Consider the following 19,119-nt stretch of genomic DNA (forward strand, 5'->3'; position numbering starts at 1 on the left):
GAGAAATTATTATTCTCAATTAAATCAGTAATCTACTAATTAAAAAAAGTTCTTTTTTCGACACTGGCTATAACACTCGAGATGGGTGAAAAGCCATACAAATTAGTTGATCTTTGGTGTTTATCTGAGGTTAACTATTTGTCACCGGTGACAGCAGGTTGGTGATATGGCGGACTCTGGCGAGTGTAAATTACCGAAAAATAACAATAAATATTCCATTTTACTCCCTACTTACAACGAAAAAGAAAATTTGCCAATAATAATATGGCTCATTGTCAAGTATATGGATGAAATGTAAGATTGTTTTGTTTTAATTTTTTTTAGTTATGTAGTGTGGAAATTTCAATATCTTTATTTCCTGATGATTCACATTGCAGTGACTGTATTGCGAGGATGTTCACGACTCAGAAGTAGGACAATGGTGCAGAAGAATTTCCACTGCATATGATTTGATAACACAGTATTTGTAAATAATTGATTTTAATGTCTTTAGTACATAAATATATTTTATGTACTAAAAGCAGTTTCCCAACCTTCTTTATGCCATGCCCCACCATAGTCTTTCAAAAGTTTTAGGCCAGATCATTCAACCAAAAACCGGCCTCTTTTATAGTAGGTGAGTCGAAATAATCGGCAGGTATGTACGAGGAGATGGATGAATGGGGAACAGGCGAAAAATATTTGCAAAGACAGAGTGGTGTGGCATCCTATTCTCTCTGCGTACCCCTGTGTGATGGTTAGTTAGTTGTATTATAACTGAAATTATTACAAAACACAAATTGAAAATCAAAAAGTAAATTATAATCAGATAATTGGCGACGTATTCCACTTCTGAAGCGTGGTGCCCCACCCCCTACACCCCTCTGAGGCGTGATGCCTTACCTTGGAAAACAGTGTACTACATAAAGCAAATGCATTATAAAATATTGTAGTGTTTTTGTTTATTGATGTATTCCAGAAATGTGGACTACGAAGTCATAATAATTGATGATGGAAGTCCGGATGGTACTCTGGCGGCGGCTAAGAGGTTACAAAACATTTATGGAGAGAAGAAGATAGTGTTGAGACCACGGGAAAAGAAGCTGGGTCTCGGAACGGCCTATGTCCATGGAATACAGCACGCCACTGGAAACTTCATCATCATTATGGATGCTGATCTAAGTCACCATGTAAATACAATTCACGCCTTGCAAAGTTATCGCACTTAGCGTTTTATTATAACCTTCTAAAATACCCAACTGCTTACATTGAAAACTAAGAACATTAAAGCTTGTATTCAAGAAAAACAATATTAAATATAAACCTTATTGGTTTTGTCCGCCTCCGTAGTGTAATGGTCAGCACGCTCGGCTACCGTTCTGGAGGTCCCGGGTTCGATTCCCGGGGGGGTCAAATAAATATAAGTGATTTTTTCACTGTAATATTTATTCAATATTAGCCTGGACTGGTACCTGAAGCGGAGGGCTGATCACCTTTCCTTCATGTGTAAACAATCAAGATAACACTGCGTTTATATGAAGCAGTGTCCTATGCACCATTGGGGTGCGGATAAGGGTTTTATTATTATTATTATTATTGGTTGTATGCGTCTTTTGACAACTCTCGGATGCCCATGTCAAGCATTTAATAAAAAATGCATTTTACTCTCTGGCCAGATGCTGGATAATAACTTAATATCCAACCGGATACCGGATAGTCAAATATTATTAAATTGATGAAATAACACATTGTTTACAGCGTGCACATATTTGTAGGACTCAGAAACCTTATTGTTGCACATTTTTGTGCATTTCGGTTTCCTTCAATGTCATATCCAAAAAATGCCTAATTTCTTGTCATGTTTGCTTTTCTGTATAGCGGATAAGTGTCACTATAATACAAAAATATTATCGATTCTTTTCTGTCATCAATCTTTCTATGCGATTTAATTCTGACCGTGTCAAATTACATTTCTTTAACAGACTTCGCTGTAACCAATGTGTTAATGCTATTCCCCATATTAGATGATACTTATTTGATTATAAAATATGGGCCAAACGAATGAAAATACAATCAATTTAAGTTGTTTATTTATTTTAACCACATACAAGTATACAAAACAGTTTATTAATATTCTCAAGTTGACTAAGTAAATTATAATAATGAACACAATGTTCTCCGAGTTTGCTAGCAAAAGACGATTGCGCTTATTTTCCTATAAAAACCATTCCTTGTCTATATACAAGACCGGCTTCAGAAAACAACACCTCATTAATCATAAACGCTACTGCATGGAGGTAAAAGGTAAATTCTTGCAAACTTTCTCAAGTTTGGATATTTTTTTCCATTTACTGACCACCAAAGGTTGAGCGATCAAGATAACACCGCTTCAATGTGAGGTAGTGCCCTATGCCCTACTATGGCTGCAGATAAGGGTTAGAATAATAAACTGAATAAATTGCGGCAAATATTCAAGCTGTTTGATTTTTACAGCCCAAGTTTATCCCGGAGATGATAGTCTTACAGCAGGCTGAGGATCTGGATGTGGTTTCCGGGACCCGGTACGTCGGTTCCGGTGGTGTAAGTGGGTGGGATTTCCGCAGGAAGCTTGTTAGTCGAGGAGCTAATTTCCTGTCTCAGCTGCTCCTGAGGCCCCGGGCTTCAGACCTTACTGGCTCATTCCGGTGAGTCAACACATAACATACACATACACTCGCTATTATTAAATCATAAAATGCATCATATGTTTCAATTCATGATGACCTTTGGTCCTTCAAACCGCGCAATATGTGTAAGCGTGAATATTTTATATGGTCCCCCCCCCCCTATTACCTAAAAAGTACTTAAGCCACTTAAAATTCTACAAGGGTAGCATAAAACAATATCATTTTTGTGTATATTATGAATATTTCAAAATATATTTGTATATTTTGGAATATAATTGTATATAGAGTATGAGAAATCCAATATTATTTTACAGTGAAAATGTCCCATTCCATCATAATTTTTTTTAGCAAAGAATGGGCCATTTTCACTCTTGCATATAAAATTATTCTCTTTGTATTGACAACAGTCCAAAATATCAATAATGTCAAATCATTTATAATTTTTGTTTGCACAATTTGCTTATAAAAATAGTTTTAGCAAGTTGGCGACAAATTACGAATATTCATGGTTTTGGTAACAATGCTGTTAAAACCAGCACATAAAATGTAAACACATATATTCCTTTATATATTTAAATAACTATAATACTGTATATATATTTCAAAAACTATAATAATGTAATTAGGCCCATTTTGTTTACTTAGGTCATTAAAATTAAGTTTACTCTCAATCATGATAATTCTGAATCTTTAATAAGGGTTGAAAATCAAATATTTTTTTCAGATTATACAAAAAAGACAAATTGTTGAAAATCATTAACAACTGTGTATCGAAAGGCTATGTATTCCAAATGGAAATGATTGTAAGGTAAGAAGTGTTTTTTTATTCATATAATTTAACCAGTTTTTACAGGCCGAGGATACATTTCAAAATGCTTTGATAAAAAAAAAAAATGATTTGAATTTCTCATTTGTCATGAGCTATGCATAATCATAAAAGAGGTGGCAAAATGACACAATCTATTTTGTTTCTACCTACTACCATTATCCATTTGCTGATAACTCTTTTATAAATACATAGTTTCATTATATTATGACCATGGATAATGGAAACAAGTTACAGAGCTTTATTACCAAACTACCCACAGCTGCTGAATCCTTTATGCAGCAGATAATGTAAATATAAGGCACTGTACTAAGGCATTTGAAATAATGTTATATTTTACATTGTTCTGCAGAGCACGCCAGTTAAACTACACAATTGGAGAAGTCCCAATCACATTTGTTGACCGAGTTTACGGGGAATCAAAACTTGGAGGCTCAGAAATCATACAGTTTGTTAAAGCGTTGCTATATCTCTTTGCTACAACTTAAATTAGCTTATAAAAATGTTATGGCCAGGGGACAGTCGATAAGATTATCAGTGTTGCTCAGTGATGTAACAAAGGCAATTGAAGTGATTAACATTTCTCACTGATTTATGAAAATTATGCAATCTTTATATAAAGAGTACTCTTTATTTTGTCAAATTCGTGTTTTTATTGAAGTGTATTAGGTACCTAGTAGATTGCTATGGCGGGAACAACTGCTAATTATTGGAAGTTAGTTGTTCAGTGTTGCCAGCCAGATGGAGAAAATAATGAAATAATTAATGCAATTGTGCTAGAAAGAGAAAAATTTCCCCACAGCTGACATCCATATATACTTTTGTGCTCTCAATTTGGCTATGTATTTTCCTTGATGGAACTCATTTGGTGTTCTCCATAGTATGGGACAAAGTAAATTTCTGATCAAATTCTTTGAATGTTGTATCGGTGTTTAAATTATAAAACACTATGAAAATGTTATAAATATTGTTGTGGCAGACGTGTCAACAGTAATATAATTGTAATATTAAACAATATTAATGAATCCAGCTGATATGTATTCCCCCATAACTTCTACTTTCTTCCAACACTTATCTGCACCCAATGGTGCATAAAGGTAGACGGAACATATATTCCCCGCAACACTTCAATCAAAACTATCAGTTAAGAAGACACATTGACAATCTTTTATTGATGGTGCCATGGCCCAATTTCCAATATTATTTTCAATATCATGTCATTTATTTATGTACCAAGTTACTTTAATAAGATTTTTTAAAGAAATATATTATCATATACATTCCAAACATTTTTATATTTGACTTATTTTCCCAATTTCTATAGCTGTTAAATTTCCAAGATATGTATATGCTTTTGCGGCCATTACAAGAGCTCGCATTCCTGTGTGATAAATAGGATGAACGCCATCAATCACACGGGATAAACTATCGAAGACTGAAAGCAAAAATGGATATGACAATATGTGCTTTTTTGTTCTACTCACAACTTCAGAAACATACTCTCTTGCTTGCAAAATTACACCTGTACATGCTTGCATCTAAGGGCTGCAATTATGTATATTTTAAATTAGTTATTACCACCCTCTGTAGCATAGAAATAAAATGATACAATCTATAATGATTTGTGCAGTACTTTATTGAAATAAAATTCTTGTTACTCGGTAATTATTTACAAATCACAACTATGTGTTTAATTTATTTTTAGCCTCTGAAATTTACAATAGGTGTGAGATAAACAATCGTAAATATAAAATGTTAAATGTTCAGGAGGGAAAAATAATGATTTTTTTAGAATTTTTGTTGCTAATAATAATAATAATTAGGAAGTAAATTTTTGTATAGTGTTCTATGATTTTATGTTCACTTCCTAAAATCTGACAGCAAAATACTAAAAAAAGTTCTATGATAAAAACAATTTAAAAGTTTGTGTGTCGATAAATATTTTGTACAAAAATATTGTCTTCATTTCATTTAAAAACTAATTTTTTACATTGATTACATAATGGATCTACAATAATTATCAATATTATACAATAACCATGGGCACCGTTAACAATCGAAGCAATGTTGCCTATATTTGTAGCATTAAAATGCCATAAATTTTGTGCGAGATAAATCTCTGACATGAATTTTTGAGTTTTTTGAGTTTGGTGAATTCCATAGAAACTATCACAATATAGAAGAGGTTTGTGTTGATTTCTATGAGAAGGTTTTCAGTGCTAGAGAATGTGTTTTATTACTACCTCGATGACCAATAACACCCAACTGAATTACAATTAAGATAGCGAGACAAATTAATAACAAAATGATGTATTTCTATCAATATCAATAAATATGGTTACTCAAATCAAATGTATATCCAATTGTAAAAAATATTTTTTCTTAAACAATGTAACATCATCCCCGTAAAGCGGGAAAAAATATTCCTTATAAGAGAAAATTTTAAAATTATTTTTACAAAATCGTTTTTGCAATATTTCGAGTAAGGGAACAACAGACTGCTTAACTCAATCAGTAGAGCGGAGAACAAGTAAGTAAAAAAAATATAAATGTTGCATTTCATTCCGAAGAATATACACATCAATATTATGACAGAATTATAGTAAAAATATTTTCATATACAGTGGTGCCTCGCATAACGAACGCCTCGCACAGCGAACGCTGCACACAACGAACTTCCTTTTCGTTCATTTCACGATTCATACAACGAACTTCGCTTCACACAACGAACTTCGCTTCACACAACGAAGTCGCCCACTTCACACGATCACTGCCGATTTATTGCATCCTTCCGCGCAGGCAGTCGTTAGTCACTGAGCAGTACGCTTAACTTACGCACGTGTCGCAGCAATCGTTCATCATTACAACGAAGTCGCCCGATCTTCTACGATCACTGCCGATTAATTGCATCCTCCCGCGCAGGCAGTCGTTAGACTCGTTAGTCACTGCGTAGTACGCTTAACTTACGCACGTATCGCAGCAATCGTTCTTCATTACGAATTAAATCGCACACGTATCACGGCAGTCGTCCTTTTAAGATAAACTCAACATTTTTTTTATATGATGGGTTCTAAAAAAAGCAGGAAGGTGATTTCTCTTGAAATGAAACAGGAAATAATTAGAAGGAGTGAATGTGGGGTAAAACAGTGTGACCTCGTCAAAGAGTTTGGCCTCAACAAGACCACCATTTTCACCATTTTGACAAACAAGGATGCAATAAAATCAGCCAAAGTAGCCAAAGGAGTATCAAAGCAAACAGGATCAACGACCTGTACTCCGATACTCTTGTCCGTTATTTCCGGCAGATGTTGAAGAAAAGAGAGAAACAAACGACTTTGGACAGGTTTTTCACTGCACCATCGGCCAAAAAGCGGAAAATGGATGAAGATGTGCAAGATTCGATTATTTCTTAAAATTAAAAAATGTGTGTTTTTTTCATTATGTTTTTAGATGTATCTAAATAAAAATAATAACAAAAAATTTATCTTTTTTTTATGTCATCTTACCATATTTTATGCTACAGAACGAATTTTTTTTTTAACATGTATTGTTATGGGAAAACGCGTTTCACATAACGAACTTTTCGCATAACGAACTTGCTCCTGGAACGAATTAAGTTCGTTGTGTGAGGCACCACTGTACATGTACATCATATAATATAATAATGTGATCAGAAATGAGAATTTATGGCATTGGATAAATTAGAAATCTCAGCTGTGATAATTATTAATTTATCATACATGCTGATACAATTTATTTTAATTTTTCATTATTCCTCCCTGCAGTAGTCTCTGTTCTATACCGGAATGCTTAAAACTTTTCACATACTCGTCTATTATACTCTTCCAGACTTCTCCACCATATGCACCTACCTTTTGCGTATAAGCTACATTCCAAAATAACAATATGTTTTAGAACGCATCTCTAAATAAATTTAAAACGGAGTTCGAATTCCCACAGTAATTAAGTTAAAAATCCAACATTTCAACAATATGTATTTTTTACAAAGTGATTTAAAGTTTTTTTTTTGTTTGTTGTGAACTATCTTAGAACTAACTCCTTTAAATTTAAAATTATTATTTTGGAATTAATACTGTCAAATAAATATATACACACACACACACGCATTTCTGCACAAGTACTAGAGGTTTTAAAAAAAAACATTAAAAATATCTTTATTACATCAACATTCATGTTGACCTTGGTAAATTTTATAAAGAAGATATAATTCAAACATGTTTGCGTGTGACACAAGAGCAACAACAAAAATCGAATATTTATTATATAAATTTACATAGATTATAAATAATCAATCATATTGAACGAAATATGAAAATATTATGCAGTAAATTGTGTAATTTATCAGGAATATTAAACTGGAAAGGAGCAAATTATCAAATGTATTAGTTGTTTTGGTAATTTTAAACCAATAACCGTGGAGCTCACACGGAATAAGCAAGTAAGCACTTAGGGCAATGTGCGGAGCTAGCGGAAAATGTAAAATATGTGTTAAAAATAGTTTAATACAAATTTGAGTCCTAGAATTGAGTAAAATTGAGTACTTAAAACACTTTCAGAAAAGTTAGGAGAACTATTCCGCTGTACTTACTAAGTGGCATTTCCAAAAAAAATCTAATGATGTAGTTTTTTTAGAAAGATTTGCTCAAAAATCTAGTTTTTACACTAGTATAGGATAAAAAAGTTGTTTTAATTTTTTTCAATATTTCATTTTTGAAAAAAACACTTGCCAAGTTTGGTGCATAGAAATGTAAATAATATAATTTTTTAACGGCATAATAACCCAGAAAATGCTCTCAGCATTGTATAAATAGATAAAAAATGAGGATCCTAAAATACTAGGTACTGATACATAATCATTATAAACTACTAATTATTCAGCCTTTGCGGTATCAATTTATGCATCAGTTAAAAAAATATTTGCTATTTTATAAGGAATTATGCGCAGCAAGGCAGACTTATTGGAATGTTTTAGGAGGGAATTAGGAACTCAATAAAGATTAATCAAAAACAGATTATCTAAATATACATAAAGAACTTTATTGAGGTTACAAGTATATTGCGTTTTACGACTTATTAACGATACAGGGGGTTATTCCTCATCGTATAGTAAGAAAAAAAAAATCAAAGCACTTTTTATGTAATATGTTAACAGTTATGACAGCTGTAGTAGTCAAACTCACGTCTCTTACCCGGGGGAAATTACAGTTATATGTATCTATTATTATTAATTTAGACCATAATACGGTTTATGATTTTGACAAAATTCTAGAATTGATGGGGAAGATGTAGCACGGAACCTGAGGGGAGTCAGAGAAACACTAAAATAATCATCAACTTCAGACAAAAAAATAATGGACATGGCACAAAAAAAATTATATTTACATTATAAATTCTCTGTAAAAGTTGGATTCTGATACTGATTATAGAAAAAAAAATATTGTTAATAAATATGCTAATTTCTTAATATCCCATATATATATTTTCCCAACCTGGGATGTGTGTACCTCTTTGGACTACAGCATGGTTAGGGGTACAAATTATTAAGTTCGGATACTTTAGGACCTATTGAACAGATGCGAGAATGAGTAAAAAGTATATGGCATTGAAGTGTTCATACCGAATGAAAATGTGTTTAGATTTTTTTTATTTATATTACCGTGAGAATAACCCCTCTGAATTTTCATAAATGTTAGTTCATTACCTTCTGTCTGGTTGCCAGCTTGTCAATGGAATCTATTACTTTTAGGTAAACAAAAGCCTCGAAATAGAATTGACAAACTTCAAGGATTGTAAGTTATGTTGAGTACCTAATAAAAATATTCATTGATATTTTTATTATTTCTCATTTCGTACCTTGTTTGCACTACCTAAACCCGTAATAATAATTTTTTACATTGATGTGAGTGTTAATCTGAAAAAAATACGTTCTTATTTTAAATTAAGTTTAGTCAAATTAATTTGAGGTTTACAAATGATAAATAAAATGTATTTGGATCCTCTTTTGATTTAAAATAAATAATTCTTCATCCAGTATCCAGTTCTTAAAGTAAAAAAAAAGACTATTTAAAATTATATGAAGAATAAATTAAATAATGATAATTTATTAAACATCGTAGGAGGCTAATCCCTCTTAAAAACAGGCCACAAGGCCTACAATAAGAAGAAGAAGAAGAAGACTAAATGTCATGATCTGTCTCCAGACCATGATGTTTAATCAATTATCATATCTATTGTGATTTAAATTTAAGTGAACCCTTATGGCACATTCTTATATTCTCATCAAGCAAGGGAATTAGGTTCAACAAAGGTCTTGACAATAACCCCATTTTACATCTCATGATTTCCTTTTCAAAAACATGTTTTTTGTTGTTGTAAGGATTTAAAACAAATTAATGAAAAAGTAGAAAATAATCTTATAATATTGGTATGGATTGACGCAAACTACCCCATCCATATTGCAGGTACATACATCATTAGATAGTTGTAATTTGCTGTTGACAAATACTAATACATACCACATCCGTACTTATTATTGACAACCAGTTTGGTTGGTTGGAAGATATTGCTTTTTAGCAATAAACCCGCTAATGAACTTATTTATTTTCTGTACATGGAGTTTAAATAAATAAATAATAGTTTTGGAACCTCCGTTCCGAGTGTGTAAGCGGTGCAAACAACGTAGATAATAATAATATAACATATCGCTCACTCCTTTCAAGAACGTCATAAATCAAAAATCGTAAATTTTCAATTGTGCATGTTTTCAGAATGTCCAAGAAATGTACTATATCCCAGCAAAAGAGGCATTTTTTAAACTTAATATTTGCCCGCTACCGCGCAGAAAGTGATGTTTTTGCATTTTGAAGAAAAGGTATTGTTTAATTTTTTTTTTCAATAAACTAATTATTTTTCAAATGGAGAAAAAACCTTCAGGTTTTACCTAAAAAGATCTGTTGCACAGTAAAAAGTTCAATAAGTGGCTTGATATTTATTTTTAATACATTGTATTATATTCTTAAACTTTAAAAACGTTCTCCTGAGAAATCAAGTTTTTTGATTTATGACGTTCTTGAAAGGAGTGAGCGATATATCAAACCACAAATTAAATAATGCTTTCTAAATTTTGTATACACGAAATACAGACGTTAAGTTAAAAAATGCACTCAGCGAGTCAAAATATAAATTGTTATGAAAAATAAACAAATGTCTCATAAAGATTGAAAATCTGTCTTTGACTATATTTACAAAGTTCCTAATTGAATACATATAGAGTCGTACAAAATAATTCCTCATCCCCTATCTCTATTAGGAGTGTATCTCTGGCAGGACTTGGGCGGGAAGGGGTTGCTGGGCGAAGGTTCCATCCAGTTCCGGCTCCTTCTTCAGCTCCGTGACGTGTGGCAGGGCCAGCGACAGCGGCACTGTCTCGGGAGATTCGCTCACAGACTTGCCGTCCAAGAAGTGCACCGAGACGTGCTTCCGTAACTCGGTCTTCAAACGGAAACTCTCCGGGCATAGGTTGCAGCTGAAAATGTATTCATTCGTACAATCTGAATAATGGTTATATTCCACAGTCACTCGTGTTAAATTCTACTCCAGCTTTTACAAGCTATATTTACATATTCCATACAAATTATTGTTACATTTGGTGACATACATAATGTGAAGGATGATTTCAAACTCTTCTATTTGGGGTATGAAAAAAACATTAACCGCTCTACACATACGAACGAACGTACGTGATACGCGCGGTTTTTCTTCACCATTTCGCGCTAACCCGTATGACCTACCCGCACGAGAAAAGATATCTGTTCCGAAAATATTTAATGTGTACCGGATCCACTGAAATTTTTTTGTCAGGTTTCATACCTGAAAATATTTTGTGACAAAAATGTTGTGATTTTTTTTCTTGTTTATAAAAAATATGCCTGAAAATAACCCGAAGGTAGGGTGGTTAGTTAAAAAAAATATACCGCAGGGGAAGGCAGAGGATGCCACACTCTTCTGTCCTGACATACACTCCTCGCCTCCTTCACATACATACATCTAGTCATACATGCCCTCCGATTACGCAGACTTTTGACACCGCCAGATTTAAGGTTCTGATTGATCTGATCGTGCCAAATCTTTTTCGGTCATCCTCGTTCTGTTTTCCCTCTCACATTTGCCACATATATTTTCTTAGTCATTCTATCGTTATCCATTAGCTCCACATGTCCATACCACCGTAAAAAAACTCTTCCTAATCTTTTCAATTATTCATCGTTCAGCCTTACATTCCTTTCTTATATCTTCGTTTTTAATTCTGTCATACAATGATTTTCCACACATTCGTCTGAGGGAACGCATTTCAACAGCGTTCACTCTGCTTTCACCCTTCCTTTGCCAGTTCCATGTTTCGCTTCCATACATTAGTGTCGGTACCAGCACGCCGTTGTGAACCGCTAGCTTGGCTTCCATGGACATATTTTTATTTGCAATCACTGTTCAAAGCACCATTTATTCTATTCCCTGCGTTCACTCTTCTCTCAATATCCTTATCCACTTTTCCATCCCTTGTGAACATGCTTCCTAGATATGAAAATTCTTGCACCTGTTCCAGGGATTGATTGTGCGCAATAAACACTATATTTATTTTATAGCCGTGTTTATTATTAGATAATAATTTTAGTTCCAACTGAACAATAATATTTACATATTTTGACATGGCTATAAATTGTGACAAATTAGTTAAAACAAAATAAGCTTATTTACACAAAGATTTTAGACTTACCGGTACATTTTATCACCGAGATGTGATCGAGTATGTTTCACGAGATCATTGCTCTGTGTGAATGCTCTCTCGCAGAATTCACACTTGTACGGCTTCTCTCCCGTGTGAATCCGGTAATGTCTCTTCAAGTGGTCTTTACTATTAAATCTGTGGAAAAACATATGGGCCAATTCTCAATCAACTCATTTTTAGCATAAGAACATTTTTTCAAAGGCACCCGCAACTATAATCAACTGATATGCCAGTTCATTGAAAATAAAATGATATTTTTTCATTAAATATTGATTGGGAATTTAAAACGGTAAGTAAATACATATATGAACACACTATTATCAAAATATGTAATAATTAGTGTTAAATTTGTTTTTTTTAAAACAATTTATCATGTTACAACCTTACATTTTGATAGTTAAAATAAACTCCAATAAAAAAGGTCATGCGTGAAGTGACGTAAATCTGGAATCAACCATTAGACAATTCTGTTGTATTGTCCAGGTATGGATATAAATTATAATTGGAAATGTCGTTAAAAGAGAACGGTGGCGACTACGTTTGCTATGGATTTTTGGCACACGTGTTGAGCGCCAGGAATTTACTAAAAAATTTTATAATTTTAACCAAATAAGGGCAAGATACAGGGGAAGAATACCGGCATATTTTTTTCATATTTCAGTAGAAGGTCAATTGTTGTTACTAAAATGAATGGTTATAAAAATACATAATGAGCATAATGGTCCTTACCTCATACTGCAAACGTCGCATTCGTGAGGTTTGATTCCGAGGTGAATGAGTTTATGTTTGGCCAAGGAGTTGGTTTTAGTGAAGGCGGAGCCGCACGTGTCGCACACAAACGGTCGCGCACCCGTGTGCGTCGACATGTGCGACTGTAGCTCCCCTGTAATCCAAACTCAACACATTACCAGATATTCAACGCATTCTACCCATGTACAGTGCTCGCCACGAGAAGACGGGACGCTTGTAGAACACGTGGATGCCTTCTACAAACTCATCGTCATGTGGCCAGTTTGTTTGGTTGTATGTATTAAATACATTAGTTTTCCAAATACTAGACATTTCATTTGTCACAAATATAATTCGTAAAAAGAGATAACTTCTTCTGGCCCCTACCCGAAACCGAGCGTAGGGCACTTTTTCGAGAGTATATGAAGGCAGGTGACCAACCGGTCAACCAAGTATGTGACATAAGTAAAGGAGCTCAAGGTAAAGTTTATTACTGACACATGGGAAAATAAATGAAGGAGAAATAGTACGTACTATAAGAGAGGGAAAGGAGAATAGGAGTAATGGGTGGGCTACTCGGGGTGGCATACTATACTCGTACTGGCTTATATAAGCTGTACATTTGCTAATATGCAATGTACGAGTCCTTTGAGGATAATACAATGAGAGATAATTAAATGATTGATGGTACCTACTTCAGCCAACATATTTTTGTGACTGCAGCATTGATAGTTTATTCGAGAGAATGGGTTGATAAACGTTTTTCCTCGATTTGGAAGTGTAAGATGCTTAAACTGTCAGAGTAGTGCTGCTTGAATGGAAACTACTGGCACTCCTGAGCTAGCCACTCCCGTCGGTATACAGTAGATAGGAGTGCATGATACCTTTACTGACATATCTGCCCGGACACAGGGAGCAGTAGAAGGTCTTCTCTCCGCGGTGCCGCTTGAGGTGCTGATTGAGGTTAGTGCTGCTGTCGAAGCGCTTCCCGCACGTCGCGCACAGGTAAGGCTTCTCCCGTGTGTGCACGCGCAAGTGTGCGTTCAGCGTGCTCGTCTGCGAAAAGGCTGCAGGGGGACAGTAATAACCTTGTAATAATTAACAATATTAATATAGTTAGTTTAGCTAAAAAACACATATGGAGCGTAAGGAATATTCCAGCATTTTCCAACTTTTCTCTGTTCCAGCGTTCAGAAATGTGATTATACGTACTCTGTTAGCAACAAATGTGAAATACAGAAAGTCAACTCCATTTATGGTGTTGTTGCAATAACCCACTATTTATATCCTAATTGATCAAAAAGAGTGTTCACAAATTCCTATTCAAATATTTTTTGTATCATTGCCTGAGATTTAAAGCGGCAGAGTTAGTCTGTTACATCTTTCGATTTGTAGAAAATAAAAGTAAGCGCGTTTGGCTACTATGCTTAAGGACCCGGGTTTGATACCCAGGAGGGTCAAACTAAATATAAGTAATTTTTAACTGCGATATTTATTTGAAATCGTCCCGGACCTGGTACCTGAAGCGCAGAGGCCTAATGACTGATATCAGAGAGAGGAAAATTTTAGGGCGACAGGTTGGCAACACTTGCTCCCGAATTCCCAACTCGGCGGACCAAAGTGACGGGATATGCGTAATTGCCGGAATATTGACAACTTCCAAATACTTTTTGGGGAAAAATCTAGACAACTTTTTAAACTGGCATATTTTATCATAATAGTAACCTCAACTCCCACCATCGCTATAGCATTCATAGCATCGAATCATCTTAACTGACATTTTCAGAACTTGACTTAAAAATCACGTCGCCTTCACATAAATAACAATCAAGATAATACTGCATCTATGGGATGTAGAGCCCTATGCTATTTTGAAATCTTCCCCTAAAAACATCGTGTATATTTTAAGGGTAACTTGACTACACTACGGAGGCAGCTGAAATGTGCACATAATTACTAAGAGTTGGTGTATATTTTTAGGGTAACTTGACTACACTACGGAGGCAGCTGAAATGTGCACATAATTACTAAGAGTTGGTGTATATTTTTAGGGTAACTTGACTACACTACGGAGGCAGCTGAAATGTGCACATAATTACTAAGAGTTGGTGTATATTTTTAGGGTAACTTGACTACACTACGGAGGCAGCTGAAATGTGCACATAATTACTAAGAGTTGGTGTATATTTTTAGGGTAACTTGACTACACTACGGAGGCAGCTGAAATGTGCACATAATTACTAAGAGTTGGTGTATATTTTTAGGGTAACTTGACTACACTACGGAGGCAGCTGAAATGTGCACATAATTACTAAGAGTTGGTGTATATTTTTAGGGTAACTTGACTACACTACGGAGGCAGCTGAAATGTGCACATAATTACTAAGAGTTGGTGTATATTTTTAGGGTAACTTGACTACACTACGGAGGCAGCTGAAATGTGCACATAATTACTAAGAGTTGGTGTATATTTTTAGGGTAACTTGACTACACTACGGAGGCAGCTGAAATGTGCACATAATTACTAAGAGTTGGTGTATATTTTTAGGGTAACTTGACTACACTACGGAGGCAGCTGAAATGTGCACATAATTACTAAGAGTTGGTGTATATTTTTAGGGTAACTTGACTACACTACGGAGGCAGCTGAAATGTGCACATAATTACTAAGAGTTGGTGTATATTTTTAGGGTAACTTGACTACACTACGGAGGCAGCTGAAATGTGCACATAATTACTAAGAGTTGGTGTATATGGTCAGGGTACCTTTACTGCAGACAGGACAGAGATGCGGCTTGACACCCTTGTGCTTGTTGAGGTGTTCGGTGAGCTGGCTCTCCATTGAGAATGACTTACTGCATTCGCTGCACTTGTACGGCCGGTTGTCTTCGTGCGTCTTCTCGTGACGCTTTAAGTGACTCGACTTCTTAAAAATCTGAAATTACCAGTTATAAAGATGGTAAAAATAATATTTATTTTGTGGGTAATAAATGTAATTATTCTAATCATAACTCATTTGTATTCTATTCACATATGTTCTTCTCCGTGGAACTCATTGCGTGCCTCTTTCTTATACAGTGAAACTCGGATTTTACGTGCCCGGATTTAAAGTTTTCCCGCCAATTGCGTGTTATTATTTCAGTCCCGATATATTTCAGTACAATTATTACCCGCTTTTACGTTTTTTTCCCCCAATTTATGTCGTAAATATTTCAAATATGCGAATTACGCGCGCTTGACAATGAGTCTGCGCAGTAGATACATTACTTCGGCTGCGATTGGTCGGCGAGCGACGTTGTGATTGGCAGATATCTTTCAATTTTAACCGTTAGAATGTTATGACGTTTGTTCTGTCATTCGGTTTTTGACTCGGTTTGTGATGCTTCTTTCTTTTTGACATCATTCGCGATCATCATTTACACAGTTTTTATGTTTTTAAATTTCTTTTATTAGTTTATTACAATCTTTTAACATTATTTTCTCAAGTAATGTCCCAACAAAGAAAAGCTTTATCAGTGCGAGAGAAAATGAACATTCTCGAAAAGGTTGATAAACACGTCGCTTCACGCGTTTCGCCGGCGCGTGATTTGGGGCTACCTATCACTACTTTGGCTACGATAATTAAAAACCCGGTTTCCATTTAAAAAAAGTGCAATGGAATGTGGTCTAATGGTGAAAAAACGCATGTTCATATCCACATCCAAGTACGATAAACTCAAAGAGATTTTGAAAAAATAAAATCATATATATGACATGATTTTATTAATAAAAAATAAATTTTAATGTTATATATTTTTCAATACCTTTAATTTTTCAATTATAAAAAATAAAATTTAAATCGTTTTTTTTTCAATAATCAATAAAAAATAAAATTTAAAATGTTATGCATTTTCCCTCCAATTTTAAGTTTTTACATTTTTTTTCAATACCCCCATTAATAAAAAATAAATTTTTAAATGGTACATTTTTTTCAATACCCCCTTTTTGCATTTTCACTCCAATTAAGTTTTTACTTTTTTTTTTTCTATAAAAAATAAAATTTAAAGCGTTTTTTTTCAATCCCCCCGTTTACATTTTCCCTCCATTTAAGTTTTTTTTTTCGGTCCCTTGAAAAATGTAAAATAGGGGTTTCACTGTACTTATTACATGTACATGCTATTCTTACATTTTAGTATGTGTACGGAGTTGCCAATTTCGGAAAATAGAAACAAACTTATTGTATCGTGTACCAAGCGATATTGTATTCCATCTCTTGTGAAAAACAAAAACGATCCGCATACAAGTTGAGGGATCATTGATTATTCCAGTGATAGGATCTAGATTTATAGATCTAGGAGTGAAATATATTTGATGGGATATGGATGATAGTGAAAAAGCTCAGGGTGAAGGATATTACTCCTACCAGCAAACGAAAATGGGGAAGGAACAGTATGTAAGAAAAGGAGAATAGCAGCAACAACTAGGGCATTTGGGGTTGCATAATCACACTCATACAAGATGATAAATATACCTTTCCGCAGTTCTGGCATGAGAGTACTCTGTTTTTGACGCGATGTTTCCTCATGTGTGCGGAGAGCGAGTGCGTGGAGTCGAAGATCATGTCGCACTGCTCGCAGGCGTGCCGCTCCACGTCGGGCTCCGCGCACTCCTCCTTCAGGGCGCCCGAGGTCGGTCGGGGGTCCGCCTGGCCGTTGCTGACTACCGCCGGCGCCAGGTGAGTGATGAGATGGCTCAGAAGCAAACTCTCCCGTTTGAAACGCTTGGAACAATGCGAACACTCAAACGGCTTCAACTCGGGATTATGAATTTTGACATGTCGTTCTAATTTGGAGGCCCTGTCAAAAACGCGCTGACAAACGCCGCAAGGATGATCTTTATTTGTTTCCTTGGAATGACTTTTCATGTGGCGATCTAATTTGCTCGCTTTCGGAAATACTTTCCTACACAATGTACAAGCGTGCTTCCCTTTCACCGACAATTTATTTTTTTTCTTTCTCAATTTGATAATCACCTCTTTTTTTCCCAAAGGTTCATAATCGGAGCCGTGAAAATCATCGTCATCGTCGTTGTTGTCGTTTCGAAAATCTAACTCAGTCTTTATTTCTGTAGGTTCTTGTTTTATGATGATATTAGGCTCGGTTTTGAGATGGAAGAAATTGAATAATTTACGCAACTCTTCGTCGGATCTCTCGCATCTTTTCTTGAATTCAAAAGCTGATGTGAGACTCATGACGCAAGTATTGCACACTTGTTCGGGCAAGCCGTCGTTATTATCAATCTAGAAAATACAAATTGATTAAATTTTAAAAGGTGCATTAATAATTATTGTAATAAAGTAAATATATTCTTAAAACCTTGACTGCTGTGCAGGACGTCAACATTTCGGCAATGATAGGAGCGGTAACGATATTTGTGAAATAATTCGGCGTGTTCCAGTTTTGATCCATGCACGTCCGGCAATAAATGGAAGGATCTAATCGACTTGATGAGGAAACGTCCATTATGTGATTAGATTTTTTTTTACCTAAATATTAGTTAAATAAAGTCTCCGGATTACGAAAATTAATGACAACAACAGTGTCATTTTTCATAGACAATGAAATGCAAAGATTATGAAATGGTATAAAGCAAAAATGATTTAGAAAGCATAGATGAAGCCGCGTTCTAAAACTCAAGCGGAATGATTCATTCAGATACATACCTGATCTCAAACGTACAAATTCAGAACGCGATCAGCTGCGCAAGGGGTCAAACGGGTCTCTGTGCACATAAAAGAATATTTGGGAATTTGATTTTTTAAAGAATATGTATTGACCATTAGTCATGCAGGAGAAGAAAAAAGTGAGAAAAGCAAAAGGCAAGAGAGTTTCGATTTTTTTTTAATTCTAAATTTGATAGTTCCTGATGGGAAACGAGTTTAAGTTTAGGAGAAACAGCGCTATGCGCATCGACTCCACTTAAACTCTCGACTCCACAGAAAATTGAAATTACAAACGAACACTGTATTGAGAAAAATCTAAGAAAACACTGTTGCAGGAAAAATGACAAGTTAAAAACCCTACACGAAATCTAAAGGGAAAAAACTACGTGAATTTAAATACTTCACTTATCAC

General features: G+C 34.7%; 2 protein-coding genes across 2 annotated transcripts; one reads left to right on the forward strand and one right to left on the reverse strand.

Annotated features, from left to right (window-relative positions):
• The first annotated feature begins 128 nt into the window (after window positions 1-128).
• Dpm1 (Dolichyl-phosphate mannosyltransferase subunit 1) lies at window positions 129-4,758 on the forward strand. Its single transcript, XM_088259331.1, has 5 exons — window positions 129-294; window positions 959-1,169; window positions 2,473-2,663; window positions 3,370-3,453; window positions 3,824-4,758. Exons 1-5 carry the CDS (start codon window positions 167-169, stop codon window positions 3,957-3,959), a joined length of 750 nt encoding a protein of 249 aa, XP_088115457.1. The 5' UTR covers window positions 129-166; the 3' UTR covers window positions 3,960-4,758.
• Window positions 4,759-10,369: 5,611 nt separating this feature from the next.
• Window positions 10,370-18,611, reverse strand: LOC148309892 (uncharacterized). The gene is made up of 7 exons (XM_088259316.1): window positions 18,361-18,611; window positions 17,517-18,284; window positions 15,773-15,941; window positions 13,891-14,073; window positions 13,007-13,160; window positions 12,266-12,412; window positions 10,370-11,017 (listed from the first exon to the last, which is right to left on the reverse strand). The coding sequence occupies exons 1-7, from the start codon at window positions 18,505-18,507 to the stop codon at window positions 10,798-10,800; spliced, it is 1,788 nt and encodes a 595-aa protein (XP_088115442.1). The 5' UTR covers window positions 18,508-18,611; the 3' UTR covers window positions 10,370-10,797.
• Between the last annotated feature and the right edge of the window lie 508 nt (window positions 18,612-19,119).

This window comes from Brachycentrus maculatus, unplaced genomic scaffold, assembly GCF_059751285.1.
Source record: "Brachycentrus maculatus isolate JH-2025_06_01 unplaced genomic scaffold, ASM5975128v1 h1tg000116l, whole genome shotgun sequence".
NCBI classification, from domain to species: domain Eukaryota; kingdom Metazoa; phylum Arthropoda; class Insecta; order Trichoptera; family Brachycentridae; genus Brachycentrus; species Brachycentrus maculatus.